The 23,615-nt window shown below is 45.7% G+C and overlaps 1 protein-coding gene across 2 annotated transcripts in view; it reads right to left on the reverse strand.

Moving 5' to 3' along the window:
• Nucleotides 1–356: 356 nt before the first annotated feature.
• The window catches only part of Usp46 (ubiquitin specific peptidase 46), a 66,870-nt gene continuing 43,611 nt past the window's right edge, over nt 357–23,615 (reverse strand). For both annotated transcript variants that reach the window (XM_050149843.1, XM_050149844.1), the window contains exons 5-9: nt 20,655–20,731; nt 10,934–11,017; nt 8,722–8,919; nt 4,300–4,378; nt 357–3,762 (exon numbers count right to left, since the gene is read on the reverse strand). In XM_050149843.1, the coding sequence (XP_050005800.1) occupies nt 3,661–3,762; nt 4,300–4,378; nt 8,722–8,919; nt 10,934–11,017; nt 20,655–20,731 (540 nt within the window). In that variant the 3' untranslated portion in view covers nt 357–3,660. The remainder of the gene's footprint in view (nt 3,763–4,299; nt 4,379–8,721; nt 8,920–10,933; nt 11,018–20,654; nt 20,732–23,615) is intronic.

The following is a 23,615-nucleotide window of genomic DNA, read 5'->3' on the forward strand; positions in this document are numbered from 1 at the left end:
AACATTCAGTTCAGAGTGACTCCTTGCATAGGGAACTCACGCCTGGCTCACTCGGGATGCAAAGGACATGAAGGTCACAGGTGTGGTAGTACTTAGATGTGGTTCTCGACAAAGATAGGTCCTATTTTATTATTTTTTTTCTTGCAAACACTTCTAGAGGCAGAGTGTTGAAGTGAATGAAACCTCATGAGACAGCATTGCTTAAAGTGCTTGAGTTGGTTACATTTAAAAAAAAACAAAGATACAGATTATTTTAAATAAAAACTACAAGCTTTTTTTTTTTTTAAAGCAACAAAATCAAGTGAATGCCACACACATACAGTCACTATTTTGGTTACAGAAATAGGAGCCAAAAATAAGTTAATGTAATACTAGAAAACAGAAATTTAATTAGGCAGAAAAATAGGCAATCATTTCCTCTGGCCCATGCCATCTGCATGAGCTGATCACAAGGGTGCTGGCCAAGGCCCTGACCAGGTCACAACAAACCAGGAGAAAACATTTAGTGCACAATATTTTTAATACACATGAATATACAAAATTGATCAAAATGAAATGTTTAGAAGATAAAACCCATCCATAATAAAGCTACACTCCAGTATCTAAAATAAGCCTTAGTCGCCAGTTAGAACACACTTTCGAGTTAGACATGCCCGTGAGATCAAGGGGACCCATGAAAACACACGCACAGGGGCCATGCCTGCCACTTCCCGTCAGTCCGGAATCTAGCCAGGACTGGAGAGCACACGGGGATGGCTCCCTGTTCAGACTGACACCCTGATTGCATTATCCCTGGCTCTCTTCAAGCCAGTCTACCTGATGATGGCTTGCAATGGAGAAAACACGTCAATGGGACAGCACTACACGCGTCGCCATTTGACTAAAGTTTGCTTTGAAACGGAAGATTTTAGCATACTGTACCAGCATCTAGATGTTAAACTAGCAAGTAACCAAAAAAAAAAAAAAAATCTCATTTTTTAAAAAAGTTTTTAAGTCTCTTTAAAGATACTGTAATTTCTTTTTTAAATACCCAGCAATGACAGGAATTAAGAGAAACACAGCAGGCTTACTTCTCCTGCTGGAGAAAGAACACACACACGCCCATCTAGGGGACAGTTGCTGGGTCTTTGTGCTATCGCTGTGACCTTGGAGTGGTCTCACGTGCTCCGCCGCCACCGTCATTCCCTGCTTGATGCTGGGAACCAGGGACAGCAAGATAGAACATGATTTTTCGATGAAAAGAAAAATGATAGGGGTGGGGGGTGGAACAGAGCTGCCTTGAGTTTGTTTTCTTTACTGAGAAAGAGGTAAATAATTACCAGCTAGTCCTACGTTTTAAAAACCGATGGCGTGTTGATGGAGATTTGTATTTGGTCCTTCTCCAATCTTTTAGCCCTGCACCGCAACCAGCTGAAGGTTAGTGCAATAGTTTCCATGTTTATCTCTTTCTATTCCAAAAACCTCTTCATGAATACTGAATTTTAACCTACTTAAAAAAAAAAAAGTAATGACTTTGGTTACATTACTGGGGAAAGCTTTATGTGTTCACCAAAAAAAGGAAGGAAGGAAGGAAGAGAAAGAAAAGAAAAATGTGCTGAACCTTATAATAGCATTTGGGCTTCCAATTGAAACATTTTTGTTTAATAAATTAGCTTCAAGAGTTGTTTCAAAGACAATTTTAATAGCTTTTGTCCTATGATCAGTTCCAAATGTATTAGAAACCAATAATCACTTTCTTAACCTGTGTAAGCCACAGTCAAATATATGGGCTGGATGTGGGACCAACATTTCCTTCCACCAATCACTTCCATCTAGAAAGTCCTCTCTTCAATGAATAAAGGTCCACCTCCAAGGTAAGTGATTAATAAATATAGTTCATGGGGTGGGGGAGAGACAAAGTATTTATAAATATGTGTTTGCCTCTAACCAAAGCAAGGCCCATTTTCACCACTTGCAAAAGACAACGATATGAAATGACCCTGTCCCGCCTTCTCCAGGGAAGGCTGAAACACCTCCATTCAAGCATGATCAAATGAAAGATCGGCAGGCTGAGCCCTAAACAGTTCAAGATATTTCAAAAATAAGAAGTCCAGTTTTCACCTAGATAAAGTGCTATCCTCAAATGGCCACGGACATCTTCAACTGCAGTTTTAGTTCACATTACGCCAAGAGTTTGCATGTTCATCCGCCGATGTGTTAGGTCACAACATAACACGTTCACAGTATATTCTAGTGTATGGAAGTCAGCTGACGTCCCAAAGGAGGCCAAGATCTAATGACTCATTGTAGGAAAACTAAGATTAACTCAACAGTAAAAGACCAAATCAACCCTTTTGATAAAAGGTACCAATATTCAAATGCTCTAATAAATACACACATAACAAAATGGAAAAATAGTGAGATGAGGGTCTCCCAGGAAACTGTCCTAGAGGAATCTGAGCCAGAGAACCAGCCGCCATCTTGTTCATCTCTCCACTCACCCCCTAACACTTCCTGTGACCCATTTCACAATCCACTAACTCCAGCATTCCCTTCAGGGAGAGTTTTGTTTTAGCCCCGGAACTCACCAGTGCCCCCGTAAACAGACTGATTATGGTTTTTTGTTTTTGTTTTTTAAATAAAAAAGTGAAGCTGTACAATCTGCTGATGGTTGTCAAGGTGAACAGGGTTTCTGATTCATCTTCCTCATCTAGGAAGAAGGTTGGCATTAACTGGCTAACGAGAGAGATGTACCAGAGGCAGCCAACTGGTATCTCAACCTCGATACCATTGATGGCAACCCATCAGCAGGACTGGAAAGACCGCTTGGAAAAACTTAGCAGTGCCAGATCCGAGAAAAACACAACCACGGGACCTGACAGGAGGAAGCGGTCACAGAAAAGGGACAGTAGTGCACTGCTTCCCAGAAACTTGGCTTTTGGTAGAGAGATAAGTAACTTTTCACTATCCGCAAAAACATCTTCCTCTTGGCTTTGTCTGCCCTGAGCTTCGTAGTCATAGCCCCTGGGATCTACCAGCTAGGTAAGCACAGTTGGGTGCAAACACCAGCCACCATTGACAGCCTTGCTTCACCCTATTCCAAGGCAGAGGATGATCTTGGCATCGACGTCACTCGTGTTTAAACATTTTCACTTGCACAAACTTAAAGCTATGGTTGCAGCCTTAACGGGTGCACATCTATCCCCTGCCATCAGAGGAGGCAGGCAAGCTAACAATGGGTAGCAACGCTTCCAGGGATATGTCAAAGGAATGCATGGGAAGGAGACCCCGGAAACCATTCGGGAAGCCAAACAAATACTCCAAATGGGCTGTGACATTTACAGACGAAGCCACTCTAGCTTAGTCAGACATGACAAGCGGCATAACATTCATCTCAGTCTTCGAATCAGCAATGGTTATTCATCAACATCTGACTAGAAACTGACTGCAGTTCACTCTGCCTCAGACCAGAACAAACCCAGGAGTAGTGCTGCATGTAAAATCACAAAGGAAGGAAGGTTAACACTGCCAGACCAGTGGGCATCAGTGATAACGCTAGTGGGCCGCGGGGCGGGGGGGGGGGGGGGGGGGGGGGGGGGGGGGGGAGGAAGGTCTGCAGAGAAACGAGGCTCTAGTGCTTTGAGTATTTCCCCGCAGGAATTAGTCCCACGCTCCTCGAGGTTATTCTCTCGACTGATAGAATAAAATATATCCAGATTCTGAATTCTTTGATATATCTGACGTCAGACCATAGAATTCTTCAATAGCTTGAGCATCTATTTTCTGCAATGAAGAAAAAAAATATTGTAATTATTTCTTACGATTCCTGGGCAAACAAAATCTAAAATGTAAGAAATATGAGTTGGTGTAAAAGTGCAATTAGGTACCTTTGAGGGCAAATGGTTAATTCTATATATTTGACAGATGCAAACTGATGGGGGGAAAAACCAACCCTTTCATCTAACCGTAACTGTACATAGATGTCTTTTAAAACAATTTAGGAAGACTGTCTCTCAGATAGTAATCTACGGGGTCTGTGAAGAACCTCCATTCTTATCAGAGTTCATTCCCTTAGGTGACCACTCTACTAAAACAGCTACCCTAGTGGGCTAAAACAGATCCCACCTTTGAAGGTAGAGTTTATAATATTCCTTTACAAAAAAAAAGAAAAAAGAAATAAATACCTGAAGTACATGGCTGTGATCTAAATATTTCCTTACTACTGAAAAGCAGGGTTATTTTAGGTACCATTTACAACAGCTGCCCATCCCAAACCCCTTCTTTACCCTGTGCCCGTGGCAGAGCAAGCGGCATACCCACCTCTACAATGTCGTCGTCGAACAACAGCCAGAAGCCATGGCTCTTCACAATGGTGATGTAATGTCCACGGTTAGGACCGCTGGAAAAGAACAAAGGAGAGAAAGTCACCAGGTAAACAGTCCCTTCTTTATAACGCTCCAATTATCAATGCAAAAATCTAATGTCATCAAGTATAGTAGGAACACTGGCGACCGGAGACGGAGGCAGGAGGTCCAATCCAGCCTGGGCACTACAGAGATAGGCCGCTTCCAAATCGAAAGAACTGTGTACTAGCTTTGGTCTAAGTATACAATTTTGGCAGAGCACTTGGCACTGGGACTATGCTGATCATGGGGGTAAGGGAGGTGCAGTGCAGAAGCCCAGTGGGGAAAGCATGCATTCAAATGCAGTTAACATTAGGAACTACCGCCGGGAGGTGGTGGCGCACACCTTTAATCCCAGCACTCGGGAGGTAGAGGTAGGCGGATCTCTGTGAGTTCCAGGCCAGCCTGGTCTACAGAGTGAGTTCCAGGCCAGACTCCAAAGCTACACATAGAAACTCTGTCTCAAGAAACAAACCAACAAATAAACAATTTTTTTTAAATTAGGAATTACTGTGTACCTAACTACACACCAGAAAAACAGTGAGCAAGACAAAGAACCTCCCCCTTCTCTTGGGACTTGGTGTTATAAGTTGAATGTGAACCCCAAAGTTTATGAGTTATTCATTTAATTCTTGGTCCTCCACCCACATGAGAGTGTACCTGTTACAGAGCTCAGGCCCCTTTCCCCATATGATGTCTTCTACCATGTCCTAGAGACAAGAGAGCCCAGAAAGCAGGTCTGGGACTTTCTACTTACCCGCCTAAAAAAACTATGAGCCAAATAGCCCATGTTATATAAAACTTACTCAGATGAGTATTTTGTTATAATAGCACAAAAGAGCAAGGTGCCGGGGTGGGGTCTCATCGGCTATAAACAAACAGACCACATAAACACACGGGAGAAGGGCCGTGATGCTGGGGAAGCAGCACTAAAGGAGGGAGGCAGGGCTAGGGGAGAGAGGTCATGTGACCGTATGAGGGACTCTCCAGCCAAGTAGAAAGCAAATACATACCATCGATTCAGAACAGCTGGGGAGGACAAAGCGGAGAGAGGGTCAAAGGGACAGACCTTCCCTGCACCACATCACAGTAGCTAAGAGCTCTGCCTCTGCCCTGAGCACACCAGGGAGATGCCATGGAATTCTTACCGGAGGCATTATTTGCTTTACGCTTCAGAAGTACGTTACGATGCATGACTGCATACGCTAAGATGCGTGGCTCTATATACTATGCACTCTGAAAAGCAATGGGAGGAAGTAACTGCACAGCTGCATTAGATTGATACAAAAGGGAGACTTTAATCCTGAATCTAGAATTGCTTTTTAGTGTACATATTACTAAAGTTGAAACACTGAACTCTTTTCCCCTCATCACTTACCGTGTGTGTGTGTGTGTGTGTGTGTGTGTGTGTGTGTGTGTGTGTGTGTGAGTGTGTGTGTGTGTTGCGGGGAGAACATGTATGCACATGGGTGCACGTATGTGTGTATGTAAACCAGAGTTTGATATGGTGTCTTTATCAGTTGAACACTGTGGATAGCTCTCTTGCTAGGGAATTCCCTGTTTCTAGCTGCCGAACCCTGGGATGATGGGCAGGCTGCCACACCTACTTGTCCTCATTCTTGTGGAGCGAGCACTTTATACATCAGCCATCGCCTCACCCCTCATTTACGGTCTCTACACACAAGATGCTGCAGATGCTCAGTGGTCCCTGGCTCTCCCACCAGCTACTTCTGTCTCCCGAGCTCCAGCCTGCTGAGCTCCTGTCCCCACCACCACCTGTCATCCGCTAGTGCGTGGCCCCTGCCTCTGTCTTAACTCTGCCTGAACAGGGCCGCTTCTACACTTGTCGTCGTGGCCCACCCCACCCACTCAGTCTCTCCACACGGCCCTTGACTGGCCACCATCCTAGAACCAGCATCCTTCATCCCCTTCTTCTTCCTCTTCCTGCTTCCGTGCCAGAGCACCGATCAGCATCCTAAGTTACCTGGCAAAGGCTGAGTTTCGGTGATGCAGGCTGCAGTGTGTGCACTTGCCCGTCTTCCCCACCAGACTCTACACTATGTTGTGCCTTGTGTTCACTGTTTTGATATGTTCGTATGTTCAGATCCTGACAGAGAACCCAGGAAATAGAGTTCAGACCCCCAGAGGCCATCCACTCCTGTCAGCCCCATCATATATAAAGGAATGGACTTCCTCTACAGGGAGATGAAAACAGCTGTTAATATAACAAGTGAGAATTAGTTCTCAGAGTCCCTTGTGGCCAGGGCTGCTAAGACCTGAAACTGGTGAGTCCAGAGTCCGGCCTCCCCAGGGATCTGCCTTGCCCTCGATGGTCTTCCCGAGAATAGAATTGGACCCTGAAAGCTAAACTAACGTGTTCAAGCACCCTGCCCATCAGTACCTCCCCTTCCTCCTTGCCCAGCCTCCCTGAACTTCTTGCTTGTCCACTCTCTCGTCCCCACCCATGATGCTCACCAATCCCCAGGCTCTACCTGCCCAAGATCTCTTTTTCTCCACTGCATTGTGGGGCCCCCGTGCTCACGACCTGGTACTGATCACTGGAGCCCTATGTTCTTTAGACAAATTAACCACGGGAACCGTTCAGTGGAGCACAACTAGCCACTAAACAAATCCAACTTCCTGAGAAGAAAACGTCTAGCATCCTGAAATGACATGCTCAGGACAGAATATGGGGAGTGTCAAGTGTGAAGTCGTATCTGATGCCATCCTCCCCATGGCTGGGTGAGAAATTCAGCAGCCCAATCCTGACATGGTGACAGTGGCACCTGAGGTATATTCGCAGTCTCCAAACCAGGCAGAGAGGAAAAGACAATTGCAATATGACGTCCTGCGAGCCAAAACCCACGCCCACGGGGACCCTGTCCCCCTCCCAAGACAGAACGAGCACCCACTTGGCCACCCCAACCAGAGGAAGAACGGACAGAAGCAGGTGAATTTTCAATATTCTTTCCCCATGGTTATAGCAAATATGGATTTTCTTAAAAAAAATATGCAAAGAACATTCAGGAAAGCCCTTTGCTCCGTCAGACCTGGCGGCTTCCTCTCTCTATCTCCTCTAAATCCTACTGTAGAACATGGAGAAACCCAGCAGGTAGACTTGCCTGACGACTTGAGTTCAATTCCCCAGGAACACTCGGCAGATGGAGAGAGCCAGCTAACACTGGCTGACTTTGAACATCTACTCTCAGGCCGAGGTTCACACACACACACTAAATACTGTGATCTTTCTTTTGAAAAGGGTTGTGGTTTTTTTTTTTTTTTAACAGAATTGGGAACATGCTGAAAGTTTCATAAAAACATTTTTAAGAACGGATTTCTGATTAATCAAAATGCCACAAAATTATTACATCTAATCTATTGCTTCCAGGTTTGATTCATACATATTAAAATACGTTTCAGATCGTGGTTTTTATATATACACATGAGCATGTATTATGCATGTGTGGTTTTCTATATTTAATTTTTAATTACATGTGTCTGTGTGCCTGGGGCTGAGGCCAGGAAAAGTGTTAGCTCTTCTGGAGTCGACGTTTCGGGGGGGTTATGAGCCACTGGACACTGGTGTTGAAATTAAGCTCGGGTCTGGAAAAACAGCACACTCCTTTAACTGCTGACTCATCTTGCTAACACCTACACACAGCTTTGTAAAACATAAAATCAGGGAGGTAGGAGAGATGGCTCAGAAGCCAAGAGAACCCAAGTTCGGTTCCCAGCACCCACGGGAAGTGACTTACAGACATCTGTAACTTCAGCTGGCGCTCGCACGCACACACCCACATGCAGACACACACCTATATGTAATTAAAATAAAAAATAAATTCTTAAAATATACAAAGAAAATCATAGCATAAGCATTTATTTTTCCATGTTACTTTAAACCCATCACCTGGGTCACTTCTATGCAAAGGAGATGAAATTACATTCCCGTAATGATAGAACATTTGGATTATCATTGTTCTCATGTTATTTCATGTGCATTTACAGGTCTGACTGTGAACAGGCCTGTGCCCCATACTGACATGTTCTTTTCTTAATGACGTCATACATGGGTCAGGAGTACTATAATATTACATCGCCTAGTCTTAGTGTGTAAGTACCCTTGATGATGACCACATGGTGAAGTCAGGTAACGTTGTGTATCTTAGGGTACACCTCCAGATTAACCATTTCTGCATATTTTGGGGGTGATCAATATGAATTTGTGTCGCACTTCCAGACGGACTACTGCAGTCCTGTAAGGGCATAGCTGGGTCTATCTTGATGAAGGGACGAACCCTGTATTTATGACAGAAACCTGTCCCCCCCCAGCCCACTTTACCTTCCACAGTGAACAACGACAGCGACCAGGTCATACATGCGGTCCAGGTTCACAGCATCGCTGGAGGTGTTGAAGAGTCGGAGCTCCAGAGGGAAGACCACCCGGTAAGACAGCTTGGTGTACCTGTGCAACTGCTCCATGTACTTGAACCTCTTCAGGTGCAGGGCCAAAATCATGGGCAGCTTTTTTACCCTCATCCTAAGAGAGCGTGGAACAGAAAACCATTTGTGGCCCATGCCCAGTAGAGGAAGAAAACACACTATTGCCTACACAAACAAGAGCAGGGAGGGGCCCGGCAAGTGTCCAGACTTTCCACAAGCTTGTCTACGGAGACTAGCACACCCTGCAACCTTGGCTAACCCAAGTAAGAGGAAAGCACGGCCGAGCATCTCCACGCGGTCACGGCAGACATTCTCTTGCCTTGCCTCTGCCTGCAGAATGGAATGCATGTAGACAGTCCACTCCCTAGTATCCTCCGGACAGGAGGGCTGAGAAATGAAGAAAAGGGAGCTGGGAAAAGGACCGGGCAAAATGATCCAGACAGAACTTCAGGCACTAAAGACCCACAGGAGGAGGTTTCTGGCACATAACTGGGCATCAAACACCACGAAGTGCCGGGCTCCTGCCCACTCCTCACTCTTGTGATTTCTGTGCCATGGTTCTCGCCGTCAGTGTTTACAGAGTGTACGGGTGACTTTAGGGCTATTTTCACAAACTAAACTCCAAGGTCCTGGTTGCATTAGTAAATTGGAGGGTGGGGGCTATGGTCAAGTTTGAACAAGGCTTCCTCCCATTCGAAAGCCTCCACACAGAATAGTGCATTGAAGGTTTTGAGAAATACTGCCCGGGGAGGAATAGTTCTGGTCCCAACCTTACATAAACAGCTCCCCCCCACACACACACCCTGACTATCTGAACATTAATTAACATTCCTGGGCAAACTATTACACAGGAACAGATCATGTAGATAACATGGCGAGCGTGAAAAGCACCCTGTTCTCTTCGCCCAACCCTAACCCTACCCACACTGGTCAGTGTGTTGAATTAGCACAAACACCGCTGGACCTGTGCACATTTTAGTATGTATCGTTCAAAAGGGACCGATTCCAAGAGACTATTTCTTGAGGTATCTACTAAGGCAAAAAAGCCCTCTTCACAAAAATAAACAAAATCCAAACATCTCTAGGGACAGGCATGATGGTACATGCCTTATAATCCCAATGCTTGGAAGGAGGTGGAGACAGGAAGAGGGCAAGTTCTAGACCAGCCTGACCCTGCTTCATAAAAACAAATCAGTAAATAGTAATTATAAGAAACCTCCATATTTCACAAAAATATATGTCATTTTAATACATGAAACCTCCCGGTTGAACAGAAAATGCCTTCATGCCATACAGGTAGACCCAGGCTGCCTGAGGCAGAGAGAGTGAGCGCCTCAGGATAGGAGCAGAGTCAACGTCCACTAACACACAGTATCTGCTGCCTGCTACAGGGGTTGACCTTGAAGGTAGAGCCTCCGTTTTAGAGGGCGCCACTGAATATCTATGAGCTACCTCAAAATCTCCAAAACAAACAAGATAAACTTATCCCAAGTAGGAGTTCACAGGAAGATTAAACTTTCTGAGGCTAGGGAACAGCTAGTTAGTTCAGAACATCCAAGAGTTGTAACTGGCAGGTACTGGCAAGAAAAGATGGGATCGTTTTATTTAATTTTGGTTTTTGTTTGTTTGCTTGCTTTGGTTTTTCAAGACTGGGTTTCTTTGTGTATCCCTGTTCCTCCTACTAATGCGTAGTTGCCTCAGAGCTCCTTATTAAACAACAGATACTTTTTAAATCTCTGGCTGTAAAGAAGAGGGCCAAGGTCTACAGCCAAAAGCAACAATGTTGCCTGTATTGTGTGCCATGCCCAATGAAAAGTACCTTGTACAGTTTATCTTTAATCCCAAGGGGGCAGTGAGCATATCCGATCCCTACTTGCTTACCAGCATGGGATCTGGTACACTTGGTATTTGCTGAGGATTAAAAGAAGGAGCAAACTGACAAACAGCAGCTCTTCCAGGACAGTGTTCCCATCCGGGCTTCCTTGATGAGGAAGGTCACTGACTCCCAGGCCCTGTGAAGCTGAGATCCCTTCTGACAGGAGCCACCCGCCCCTGCCCCACCTTACTCCCCACCCTCCCACTCCCCCATCCCCACCTGGCCCCTCACACACCTCTTCTGAGCCTCCTGTTTGCTGCAACACGTCTCACAATAATATTTTTGTTCGCTACACAGCGTTTCTGTGTTGCTGAAGTCTCTGTAGAGAAAAATATTTTCACCTTTTAAAAAAGTCCAGACGCACTTAATGACCCACATTGAAAGCCCCTATTACCTGAAGGGTAATTTCCAAGTGAACGTGGGGAAAACAATAATCACAAAAGAGCCTTCTGAAGGCTGGGACTGCCGCGCCATTAGAACATGTCTACAGGCCTGGCTATGGCTTCGCCATGAGTGGTTTGGAAATACAGCTTGATGGAAGCCAGGCATGTTGGCACACACCTCTAATCCCAGTACTCCGGAGACTAAAGGTAGAGGACTGGGCGTTTGAAGCCAGCCTAAGCTACACTGTGAGTTCAAAAGCAAGCCCTGTCCCCAACAAAACCAAACAAAATTGTATTTAAGGGGACCGGGACAGATACAAACTAGAGTTTCTAACAGACTCAAGAGGGGAAAAGTCAATGTTCAGTAATAATAACAATACTTGTAGGTAGAAAAATACCATCTACACCAAAAGCCTACTCTTACATCATAAGGTCCCCAAAAGGAAACCATAAAATTCAAAGTGACATTTCTATGATCAGTAAAAATGGCATCTCAGCGGTTCCATATCTCAAAGATCAAAACTAACTACACACAACTGCCCTTCTAGCCAGCTAAGAAAACCCTAATTAGAGTCTGGGGGTTTAGCGTAAGTGGCGGAGTACCTGCCTAGCACACGCCAGAGAGTCTGAGGTCAGCGTAGGCTACATCACACACACACACACACACACACACACACAGCAGAGACTTTCCACCCACCCCTGTTCTCCCACACGCCCCAGGAGAAGCACTTCAGTCAACTGCCTTTTAAAAACAAAGGCCACTGTGACTGTCTGGGTATAATCTCATCAGAAGGTTCTGCCTGCTTCTTAGAGTTTTCAGTTTCTAAATGCCGCAGCCTTTTTTATTCTTCTCTGGATCAACTCTGCATTTCTGTGGCCGGCTTCAAGAGGCTAAAAACAATATCTAGAATGTACTAGCCTGCAGTTTTGAAAATGCCTGTTGACATGTCCTTCTTCACAGTCTCCCAGAAGCAGAATGATCAGGTTTTATTAAACAGAAATTGGTGCCAATGATCTGTCACTTACACAGTGTACATCAAAAGGAAGTCATTACCCACTTGCTAAATTTCCAGATAGCTGCTGGGTCCTGGGGATTTGGAGAAGAACTATACTCAGACAGAGACAGTGCAAATAAGTGTAGCTTAGTCAAAACCACTAGAGGTGATCCCCTGCTAAGACCCCTCTCCTAAAGTTTCCTCCTGCAGTCCATCTCCCACACCACAGGCCCTGGCCATTGGACCCCCGACTCCTACTCTACTCTGCCTCTTCCTGATCCGGCCACCTGGGCCTCCTGAGCCACCTGGGCTTTGGGGTGCCCTCAGCAATGAGAGGGCTTTCCAGAGGCCTCCATGGCTGGGAAGGCTAACTATTCAGAACTCAGTGAACCACCTCTTCTCCACACTGGATTTCCCTGACCACTTAAGGAACCCTGCTAGGCTCTGATCCCACTGTGGTTGGCTTTCTTTCATTTGCTTGTTTTGTTTTTAAAGGTGTGTGTGTGCACACGTATATACTGCACAGAGGCCAGAAGAGGGCATCGGATGTCTTGCTCTCCTCATATCCCTTTGAGGTAGGTTCTCTACCCATCGCAAGGCTCATGTTTTCTCAACTGGTCCTAAGATCCAGCCATCATCCTGCCTCCATACACCTCAGAGCTGTGATTACCTGCATGCACAAGATGAGGGTTTTATTATCTGGATGCTGGACCCTGAACTCTGAGCCTCAGTATTACACAGTGAGCGCTCTTAAAAGAGCAGAGAGAGATCTTGTCTGTTTTGTTCTCTGGTAGATATCCCGCCTGATCCTGATGAATGAATGAATGAATGAATGAATGAATGAACAAAAACAGAAGAATAAAGTCCAGGATGGAAAGCAGAGAGAAAACAAATGTGTACTGGAATAATCCAGGTATTTCACTAAGAGGCAATGGCCAAGTCAGGTTCTCACAGAAGGAGGCGTGTCAGGGAGACACAGATGTAAGACACGTGGGTGTGTGCGAGAGCCACAGCGCAGCCTCAGGTATTACTCAGAAGCCACACGGCCCCCACAGCTCAGTGGCTCCTGAACAGGCCTCAGCACAGGACAGACTGCTGCTTTCAACAGCACTACAGAGAAAGGCTTGGAAAAAGTCGGGAGGTAAGGAAATCCTTGACAGGCAATCAGGACGAACCGCCAGGTTCCAAGTCCTTAGAGAGCAATCAGACTCAAACGCAGCTAAATGAGGACCTCACCGAGTAACTGCTGTGGAAATTTTGCTTGGGAGTGTTTCCTTGATCGGAACAATCAGAGAAAGCACAGCAAAGAGCAAGGAAACCACGCGCATTTCCATCTTAAAAACCAAACATGCTTTGTAGGCGGGGATGGGATAAAATACAGCAGAAGCTCTCACTGATTGAGCATCCCCGGTCTCAACATCCGAAACACTTCTAGCCCCATGCATTTGGAGGAATGTGTTGATTTAAAGGCCCAGTTTTAAAAGGCGGCCACCCTCTCCAGTCCCAGCTGGTCAGAGGCACAATGCCACAAGAAGAACCATGACTGCTGTCTTGACAGTGAACCTGAAAAATGGACAGGAAAGGTAGGCCCCAGGGGCTGGCCTGGCAGTGGCGGAAGCAGAGCAACCCTGCAAGGTCACCCTGGTGGCTCTTAGAACATCTGTGCTGCACATTCGTAAATGCAGGGGCTGAGGCAAGGAGGACCAAGGGTTCAAGGCCAGCCTGGAATGCCTAGGGAGGTTCTATGCTCACAACAAGATCAAAATAATAATAAAGCAAGCAAGAAAGGTTGGGGGAGGTTTTCCAATGCCGAGTTAAAAGAATCTGGAGGCATCGAAGAGATCTTTCTAGAACTTGGAATAAATTTCTGATGCACGGAGAAGATTGAGGAAGGACAGAGTGTTCTGTGTTGCTGTAAAAAGGGTCGTAATACCTTTAATCCCAGCACTCGGGAGGCAGAGGCAGGCGGATCTCTGTGAGTTCAAGACCAGCCTGGTCTACAGAGCTAGTTCCAGGACAGGCTCCAAAGCCACAGAGAAACCCCATCTCGAAAAACCAAAAAAAAAAAAAAAAGGGTCGTAGTAGCAATCAAACACTATTTTAAGATTCACCATGGGAACAAATCTAATAAGAAATGCATACCTTTATAAAGAAATTTGAAAGCTTCACGGAGACATCCCCAGCCTGAGTAAGTGGAGGAAAACTGTTCCTGGGTGGGAAGGCGTTCCCACATTACAGACATCTAGCATGCCCAAGGAATGTGCAGATTTTTAATAGTTTCAATTAAGATACTTGTTTTCAAATAAAGTTTTTTATTACATTTGATTTTCATTATGTGTGTACATATGCATGCGGACATGCAGATGTGGAGGTCAGAGGACAATTTATGGGACCTGGGTCTCAGCTTCCATCAGATGGGACCTGGAGATTGAGCTCAGGTCACGAGGCTTGGCAGCAAGCATCCTTACCCACTGAGCCACCTCGCCAGCCTCAATTAAAATCATAACCAAGTCAATAAAATAGACCCAGCACTGAATAGTGTTATTTTTGTTTCCCCCTTTCTCCTCCTAGACCCAACCAAGGCCACACCTTCCTTCTCTCCTTAGCAAACAGTCAAGTAAGCGAACAAACCAGAATTTTAAAAAAGAAAAAAATACAACACACAGACACACTCAAAAAAGTAACAAAAAACTCAGAAACCATAATATAGAAGCAAAAGACCAGTAAGATTAAAAATAAAAAATAAACCTGCCCAAACAAAGCAACAAGAGCCAAAAGGAAAAAAAAAAAAAAACCTACAAAAATGCCACTGAGTTAGTTTGGTCATCTGTGTTGTCCACCCTGAAGTGTAGTTTGTATATCCAAGGAGACTCCATTGGAGAAGAGCAATTATTCCTTTGCAAGTGGGTGTCAATTGGAGAGAAAGAGCTTCTTGGTTAGGGTTGGAGCGCACATGCGCCCTCAAGAAAATCCTTAGGCAATGCCTCTGATGATCTCCATGACACTGAGGAGAAGCACACTGGGGTAAACAGTGTCATAGCCCACGACCTGCAAGCGGTCGTGGGTTATGACAGGGCCAGGATGTGCACAGTGTCTCCAGCGGTGAGGCGTGTACACGTACACACACACACACACACACACACACACACCTGTAACCCGTGCTCCCTAGTGCTGGGAAGCTTTGTTCAGGGATCTAGATCGCCTATCCCACCAGCTAAGCACTAGAAAACGTGATGTTGGGGGGGGCCAAGAAGATGGTTCTGTTATTAAACTGCCTGCCTGTCTTACAAGCTGGAGGACCTGGCTTTGGCCCCCAGCACTGGTGGGAAAGCACACATCTGTAACACGTAGCAGTGCTTGGGAGGGAAGTTAAAAGTCAGATCCTTGAAGCTCCCTGCAAGCCAGCTTAGCTGAATTAGTACATTGCAGGGCCAGAGAGAAATCTCAACAACAAAGTCAAAAGCAAAGAGAAGAAACAGGAAGTTGTTGCCCTCTGAATGCCTTGCCACTTCCTGCGGCTGCTTCACAGAACCTCAGCTTTGTCCTCTAAGGAGTTTGTGTTTCTGCTTTTTGATGTTTTATCTTGTTTGTAATTGTCTGTGTGTATTTGTGCAAACGGTGATGGGTGGGTTTGTGCAGGCGAGTGTGGGTTTGGCCACTGAGGCCAGAGGCGTCAGAGCCCCTAGAACTGGAGTAAAAGGTGGTTATGAGCTGCCCAACCAAAGCTGGGAACTGAACTGAGGTCCTCTGCAAGGGCAACTAGTGCTCTTCACCGCTGAGCCATCTCTCCAATCCCAAGTGCTCCATAGTTTAAAGATTTATTTCTTATGCGTGCATGTATGCCCGCACGCCAGAAGGGGGCACCATATCTCATTACGGATGTTGGGACCCACCATTCAGTTGCTGGGAATTGAACTCAGGACCTTTAGGAAGGCAGCCAGTGCTATTAACCCCTGCACCATCTCTCCAGCCCCAAGTGTTCCATATTTTAAAGGCAATCTCAACCAATACTCAGTTCTACCTTCCACTCCCATGCCAGTCAAGGCCATCAGATCCCTCCAGATAAAGCCCAGGCAAGACTGTGTTCCACCATCTCAGAAATCCCACTGAGCTGCCAGGGTGGAGAGCAGCTCTTCCTGTTCACCTGGATGGTAGCATGTAAATGGATACAGGTTCTGATCCTAAAGACCACGTTTCTAAGTGACATCCCACGCAGTGTCAACGGTGCCGCTGGGCCACTGATCTCAGCAAAGAGTTGGAACTGAGCTTCTCAAGGTTGGCGGCACCAGAATCACCAGAACATACACTCGAGACAGAAGCGTAGACTCCCTAATGCCTCTCTCTTTGCTATTTTCTCAGGTGAGTCTGCTATACACCCAAAACCTGAGAACCAGGTTTTGTTAGAGAGAGGAAAATAGAGAGAAAGAGGGGAATGGAGAGACAGAGGGACAGAAGAAGGACATCAGTACAGAGGTTCCTCAAAAGCAAACAAACTAATATAAATGCCCCAGCTTGCCATACTGGATTCACACCTGAAGGACTTTCGAGTCAGTATACCTCGGGGATACGCACATATCCATGTCAATCGCTCCTCAGTGCGCGGAACCAGCCTAACACCACAGAGACGCCTGCATGTCCACACTGACTGCTACCCGATTCACAACAGGCAGGACCATCCTAGAAGTCTATCGACAGATGAACAGATAAAGAAAATGTGGTACATATATACAACGGACTTTTACTCAGACGTAAGGAAGAATGAAATCGTGATGTACAGGAAAATGAACGGCACTGGACATTATTATGTTAATCAAAATAAGCCAGATTCAAAAAGACACGTTTTCCATATATGGAATCTGTGTGTGTGTGTGTGACTTGGAAACAGAAGGGAGCTCTAAGGGAAGGGAAGCACGCAGGAGTACACAAAGCGATGAGACAGATGTGGCAAAAAGCAGGGGCACCTGCAGAAAGAAGAGTGCCAGAACCAAGAAAAGAGTAGGAGAGACAGCAAGGGTAGTTGGGCGGGGGGGGGGGGGAGTAAATAAGAACAAAGTACAGTGTCTGAAAATGCCATAATGAATACATTACTTTGTACCCTCACTAAAAAATTCACTAAAGAAAGAAAGAAATCCGTGCATGTCACACGCGTGGAAACTTCATTTGTCTCTAAACAAAAGTCCAGCTACGTAGAAGAGAGATCCGCGCCGACGAGCAGTAAGAATCACAGTGCGTGTACACTCAGGACGTAAATTGACTTTCTAAAACAGGTAGAAAGAGGATTCCTAAAGATCCGTTTTCCCGAGGAGCAAGCTCTCAGAGGATTCAAAGGTCACTCTGACACTGGCTGACCTCTGGCCAAGAGAGGATTTCAAGGAAGAAGAGCAGAGAAAGTCCTTTCAGACGTGAGCTCTTAAGAGGCGAAGCCGGGCTCTGTGAAGAACCGCAGGGAGAGGCAAAGGCACTCAAGGAGAAGAGCCAAAACTCTGGAAAGGCTTTGGGAGGACAATCAGGACAAACCAAACACAGTTGAAGTCTTTGCTGGAGGGTATGGGCACAGCTGAGCCTTATGAAGGGGTAGGGGAGGGGCTCACCCTTTCTCCGACTCCTCTCACTGGGCTGCTCCCCTGCCTAGGACTCAGGACTGAGGTCTGAAGTCAGAGCTTTTGGCTCAAAGAACACTGTGGATTCGTGGCTCCTCTCGGTCTGTTTTCTCGATGTTATTGTTATTTATGCCATTTCTCTGGGACAAGAGTTCAGTGAGTACACTCTGGAGTCTGTCGCCCGCAGCCCTTCTGGAAGGAGAGGGCTGGCACTTAGTTCAGATCCCAGGACTTCAGCTTGACTCCTGAGCAGTCATTAAAATAAGTGCAAGACAGAAGCATCACATCAGAAAACACAGGGCATGCTCAAGAACTCCTCACTGAAACACAGATAAAACGAATTCACTCCGAACTGGGTCATGGAGGCCACTGCCACTGTCAGTCCTCTCAATTCAAAGATTTGATTTATTACTTATTTATTCATTTATCTGAGTCCTGGCTATTACGAAACTCACTATGTATATTTATACTGGGCAGGCCTTGAATTCCTAAAAGTTGCCTGCCTCTACTTCCCAAGTGCTGGAATTAAAGGTGTGCCGCCCTGCAACCACCTTAATCCAAAGATTTATTTGGCAGAAAAAACAAGACAACAACGAAACCCCAGCTAATGGTTGTGCTGGTGTTCTCCAGCCTGGGTCTCTGGTTCTTCTGACAGAAGGGTTGGAAGCTGCTGCGGCCTCATCCCAGAGCTCTTGACGGTGAAGGGCAGCAGCTGGCAGACTTCTCTTTATGACACTTGAGGGTGGGCATCGGTGAGCCAGCCAAGATCTAACTTGTGGGCTATAGAAAGTTCTGGAGTATTTATCGGGAATACGGGTCTGAACTGTCCATTCAGTTAAGGAATCTGATGGATCTAAAAGGCCGGTTTGGGAGTCATGATGGCTAATCTCTATTGTCAATTTGACTGGATTGAGGGGTATCTAGGAAACATGCTTCTGGGGGTAGCTGTGGAGGTATTTTCAGAGAAGACAACTGGGAGCAAATGGCCCAGGCATCACTGCATGCACTGGGGTCTGGGACTAAATAAAAACAGAAAGAGAAGAAGAAGAAGGTGAGGTGAACGTGAGCATTCATCCCTGTTTTTATCTGTGGACTCGTGTGATTGGCTACACCATGATCTTGTCACCATGCCCTCCCACTGTGACTGACCGTACTCTCAAACTGTGAGCCCAAATCAATCCTTTTTTCCCTTTGGTTCTCATTCGCCAACAATTTCATCACAGTCATGAGAAAGGTAACCGATACAAGAGATCGGCACACTCCCTTCCAACCGCCTCTGCCCTGCTTTCTGGGGACCTGGACCAATACTCCCATTTCTCCACGGAAACAGAAACCCGTCTTTCAGTCCTCTGTAGCACGTCTGAAGTCAGAACTAACCACTCGGCACTTTCTCTGCCTGGCTTTAATGCTGCATCTACTATTGCCACCTGCCTTCAAACAGTCCAGGAATTCTCCACGAGGCACAGTGGAGAAAGCGGCGGTACTGCTTCAAACCCAAATCTCTACCGAGCGATGGGTGATGTCCTTTGCCCTAGGATCAACATTGGAACAGCTTTCTTTTTTTTTTTTTTTTTTCCAGCCAAGTGCATCGAGCATCTACTCACTATTGTTACAAAGCTCTAGGGAGAGCCAAAGATGGTCTGGTTTTACAGGAATGTTAAGAACCCAGCCCCTTAACAGAACCAAGCTAAAGAAAGGCCAGCCTACAAACTCCCTTTGCTTGCTCTTTCTGAGAGTGAAGAGGAAAGAAATAAGAGTTGGACAGGGCCTAGCCCCCTAGGCAATGGAAAAGCTATCAGCTTCCAAGTCTTACAACCTACCAAATTCAGGTGAAACTAGAACCCCCTCCCAGCAAGCTCCTGTCTCTTGATTCCTACTGAGGCAAATCAACAGAGCCTTGTTATAACTACTATAAGATGCCCACACTTCTGGCATCTGTATGTGGAGAAGCCCACCGTTACCACACAGTCTACATTACACCTTCAGCCTCAGCCACTCTATAGGGCAGGCTTCTCCCTCAGCGCACTGAGGGTCATCGGTGTGGTCCCACTTGACGAAAGTAGCCAGGTCCTCAGGCCTTAGAGTGTGGTCATTCTGACATTCATTCCTGTAGCCTGTGTCTAGGACAGGCCTAGGAAAATGCTAAGCACCTATTTCCTGTTAAAAGGGAGTGGGGAAGGGGAATCTTGTCTTTGCAACAATCTAAGCACATTTTCCTTCCTTTATTCAGCTGTGTGTATGTGTCTGGATGTGTCTACGGAGGACTTAGGCATTGCAGCCCCCTAGAGCTGGACTTACAAGCAGTTGGGAACTGCCTGGCGTGGGTGCTGAGAACTAAATTCAGGTCCTCTGGGAGAACAGCGTGACCACATAACTCCTTAGCCATCCCTCCAGCCTCTCGGAACACATTTTCAATACATAAGTGAACAAGTTCAATCTGCAGCAGTCCTAGGTGCATACTGTCAAACTCTGGCTCACTGCTGACTCTCGACGCTAGCAATCGGCCTCTGCGTAATAAACACTGCAGCAAAGGCAATTCCGTCACAAGTTCTCACAGTACAGAAGTGTTAACTTAAGAGGTCATCTAAGAAAATGAACAATGATCAGCATTTGTATCATTTATTAACTTCATTATGTGAGTGAGTATGTGTTTGAGGCAGACAGATGCACATACGTACATGCATGCAGACACACACACACACTTACACACACACACAGAGCTAAAACATATATCTGTATCAAAGATCCCGGTTTTCATTTTAACTACGGTGACTAATTCCTTCCACCTGATCCTTTCCTCCATCCGACCCCTCTCCAGACCACATGTGTTTATTTTTGATCCCTTGGAGAAGAAATATAAAATAATATCGGTTTAAAAGCACGATTACATCTTGAAGAAATGTGAGGTTTGATTTTCCGTATGTGTTTACCAACCAGGGCAAAAGCTCAAACAAACCCCAGCTGAATGCAAGTGTTACCTCAAGCAGTGGGTGATGGAGGTGTTCTGCTCCACATCAACAGAGAGGTCAAGAAAATCTTCATCTTTGCTACTCACCTGAAGAAAAAAAAAGGGGGGGGGAGATTAGGTACAAAATACACAGAAGACATAGTAGCTAAAGCTTCGAGCGTTTATGGGTAACCCAACGCGTGCCAGCCGTGAAGGTCACATGTGGCCGCGCCAAAACCAGGGCTACTTCAAAACACCCCAACCAGACTCCCAATTCAGCTTCAGCCCTTCATAATTTCCTAATGATTCAAAACCTAGGACCTAAAACTCAGCAAGGTTTCCCGTCATCTCCAGCCATGTTCCTCATTGTTCTGACCAATAAACGTTAGACAAGCATCTATGGAGCCCATACTGGCAGAGGAGGGGGACAGAGAGAGGACAAGAGATAAGCAGCCTCCACCCCAATGGTGACCCTTCACTAAGTCCAGTCCCTTGACATCATTTCCTCCTCCCAGTGCCCAGTCAAAGACCTGTGGGACCAGGGAGCTAGACTGCCATGCTAATTCCCATGGTGCTGTCCTTCAGATGTGGTCACCATGTGCGGAGTCCTGTGCTGTCGTGCCTGAGCTGGTCACACAGCCCATCCCGACACAGGCCACTCTCAGCCAAACCAGCTCATGGGCCCTGTTTGCTCCTCAAGACTTCACCTGTCTGTCAGACTTCACCCAGTGACTGCTTCCATTCCACTCAACAAACCCTGAGGTTTTACAGTTATACGGGTGGGGTAGGAGGAAGGAGCTGACCCAGCAACAAAGCTGAAGTATCCCATCAGCCATGGGAAAATGAAGAACACACTCATGTAAAAGAGCAAAAACTGCTCTGAACCACAGATTCTGGGGGGAAAAATGACCTAGAGAAGTAAGTACTCAAAGTTGCAGACATACTCTCTGATACGATTACGATTACGAAGAACAGGGGCTGCCGCCTCTGCCTATGAAGTGGGTGAACTAAGACCGTTACTTAGACTCTCTGTATCTCAGTTCCATCCTTGGATGAGGAAGAAAACCTCCTAAGATTATTGTAAGGTAAGATAACATACGCAAGAGCTTTAACAAGTTAAGTGTTCAGGGCTGGTTAGTGAAAAATTCGTATCCCAGGACTTGGGAGGCAGAGGCAGGTGGATCCCTGTGAGTTTGAATCAACATAGCAAGTTGCAGACTGGCCAGGGTTACATGGAATTCTAATCTTTAGCAACAACAACAAAAAGCCGGGTGTAGTGGCACATGCCTTTAACCCCACCACTTAGTAGGCAGAGACAGGCAGAGGTCAGAGTTTGAGGCCAGGCTGTTCCACACGGTGAGTTCAGGACAGTCAGAGCTAATACATAGTGAAACCCTGTCTCAAAAAAAAAAGAAAGCAGGGGGAAAGCATCCAGTAAATGGAGGAGAGGCAAAGACGGTTAATGGCCGACAATGCTCATGAAGCTAGAAATGGTTTGCTACATTATGGCAGTTACATTAAATGAGAAAAGTAGGCTGTGCAATTACGCTCACTAACTCCAACTCTGTTTAAAAGGCACGGACAGCCTTTCTGGCTCCCTGTCACCTGTGTGTTCAGCACTTACTTCTCTGTGTGTGTGTGTGTGTGTGTGTGTGTGTGTGTGTGTGTGTGTGTGTGTGAGCATGCGCGCAGCCAAGCCTGGCCTGGAACTGAATCCTTGATCCTCACGCCCCAGCCCCGTGAGTGCTGGGATTTCAGATGACTACAGACAAGCAGGCATCACACACCATAGCACCCAGCTGTTCCCCCATTCGTGAAGGCAGCCCTGTATTTCCTCTCGGTCAGGGGAGACCTTAGAAAACACACTGTAAGAAGAGGCTGAATAAGCACTGGTAAAACCACTTTCTCTTTTCTAAAAGTTTATTTTATTAATTCTATCAAGGAGCTTCTACAACTCATAAACACCTTCAATAATGTAGCAGGATACAAGAGTAACTCAAAAAAAAAAAAATCAGTAGCCCTCCTTTACATAGGTGATAAATGGGCTGAGAAAAAAAATTCAGGAAACATCACCCTTCACAACATAAAACAACAAATAGCATAAAATATCTCAGAGTAACTCTAACCAAACAAGTGGAAGACCTGTATGATAAGAACTTTAAGTCTTTAAAGAAAGAAATTAAAGAAGACACCAGAAAGTGGAAAGATCTCCCGTGTTCTTGGGTAGGTAGAATTAACACAGGAAAAATGGCAATCTTACCAAAAGCAATCTACAGATTCAATGCAATGCCCATCAAAATCCCAGCAAAATTCTTCACAGACCATGAAAGTCAATACTCAATTTCATATGGAAAAGCAAAAAACCCAGGATAGCCAAAACAGTCCTGTACAATAAAGGAACTTCTGGAGGCATCACAATCCCTGACTTTAAACTCTGCTACAGAGCTACAGTACTGAGACAACCTGGTATTGACATAAAAACAGACAGGAGGACCAATGGAACAGAATCAAACACCCAGATATCAATCCACACACCTATGAACACCAGATTTTTTACAAAGAAGCAAAAAATATAAAATGGAAAAAAGAAAGCATATTCAACAAATGGTGCTGGCATAACTGGATTCAACATGTAGAAGAATGAAAATAGATCTCTATCTATGGCCATGCAGAAAACTCAAATCAGAATGGATCAAACACCTTACCATAAAACCAACCACACTGAAAAAAAAAAGCCAACCACACTGAACCTCATAGAAGTGAAAGTGGGAAGCACACTTGAATGCATTGGCACAGGAGACCACTTCCTAAATATAAACCCAGTAGCACAGACACTGAAAGAAACAATTAATAAACGGGACCTTCTGAAACTGAGAAGCTTCGGTAAAGCAAAGGACATGGTCAAGAAGACAAAATGCAGCCTACAGAATGGGAAAAGATCTTCACCAACCCCACAACAGACAGAGGGCTGATCTCCAAAATATACAAAGAA

The sequence above is a fragment of the Alexandromys fortis genome, unplaced genomic scaffold (genome assembly GCF_014885135.2).
Source record: "Alexandromys fortis isolate MF-2015 unplaced genomic scaffold, M_Fortis_MF-2015_v1.1 scaffold_0, whole genome shotgun sequence".
Taxonomy (NCBI): Eukaryota; Metazoa; Chordata; class Mammalia; order Rodentia; family Cricetidae; genus Alexandromys; species Alexandromys fortis.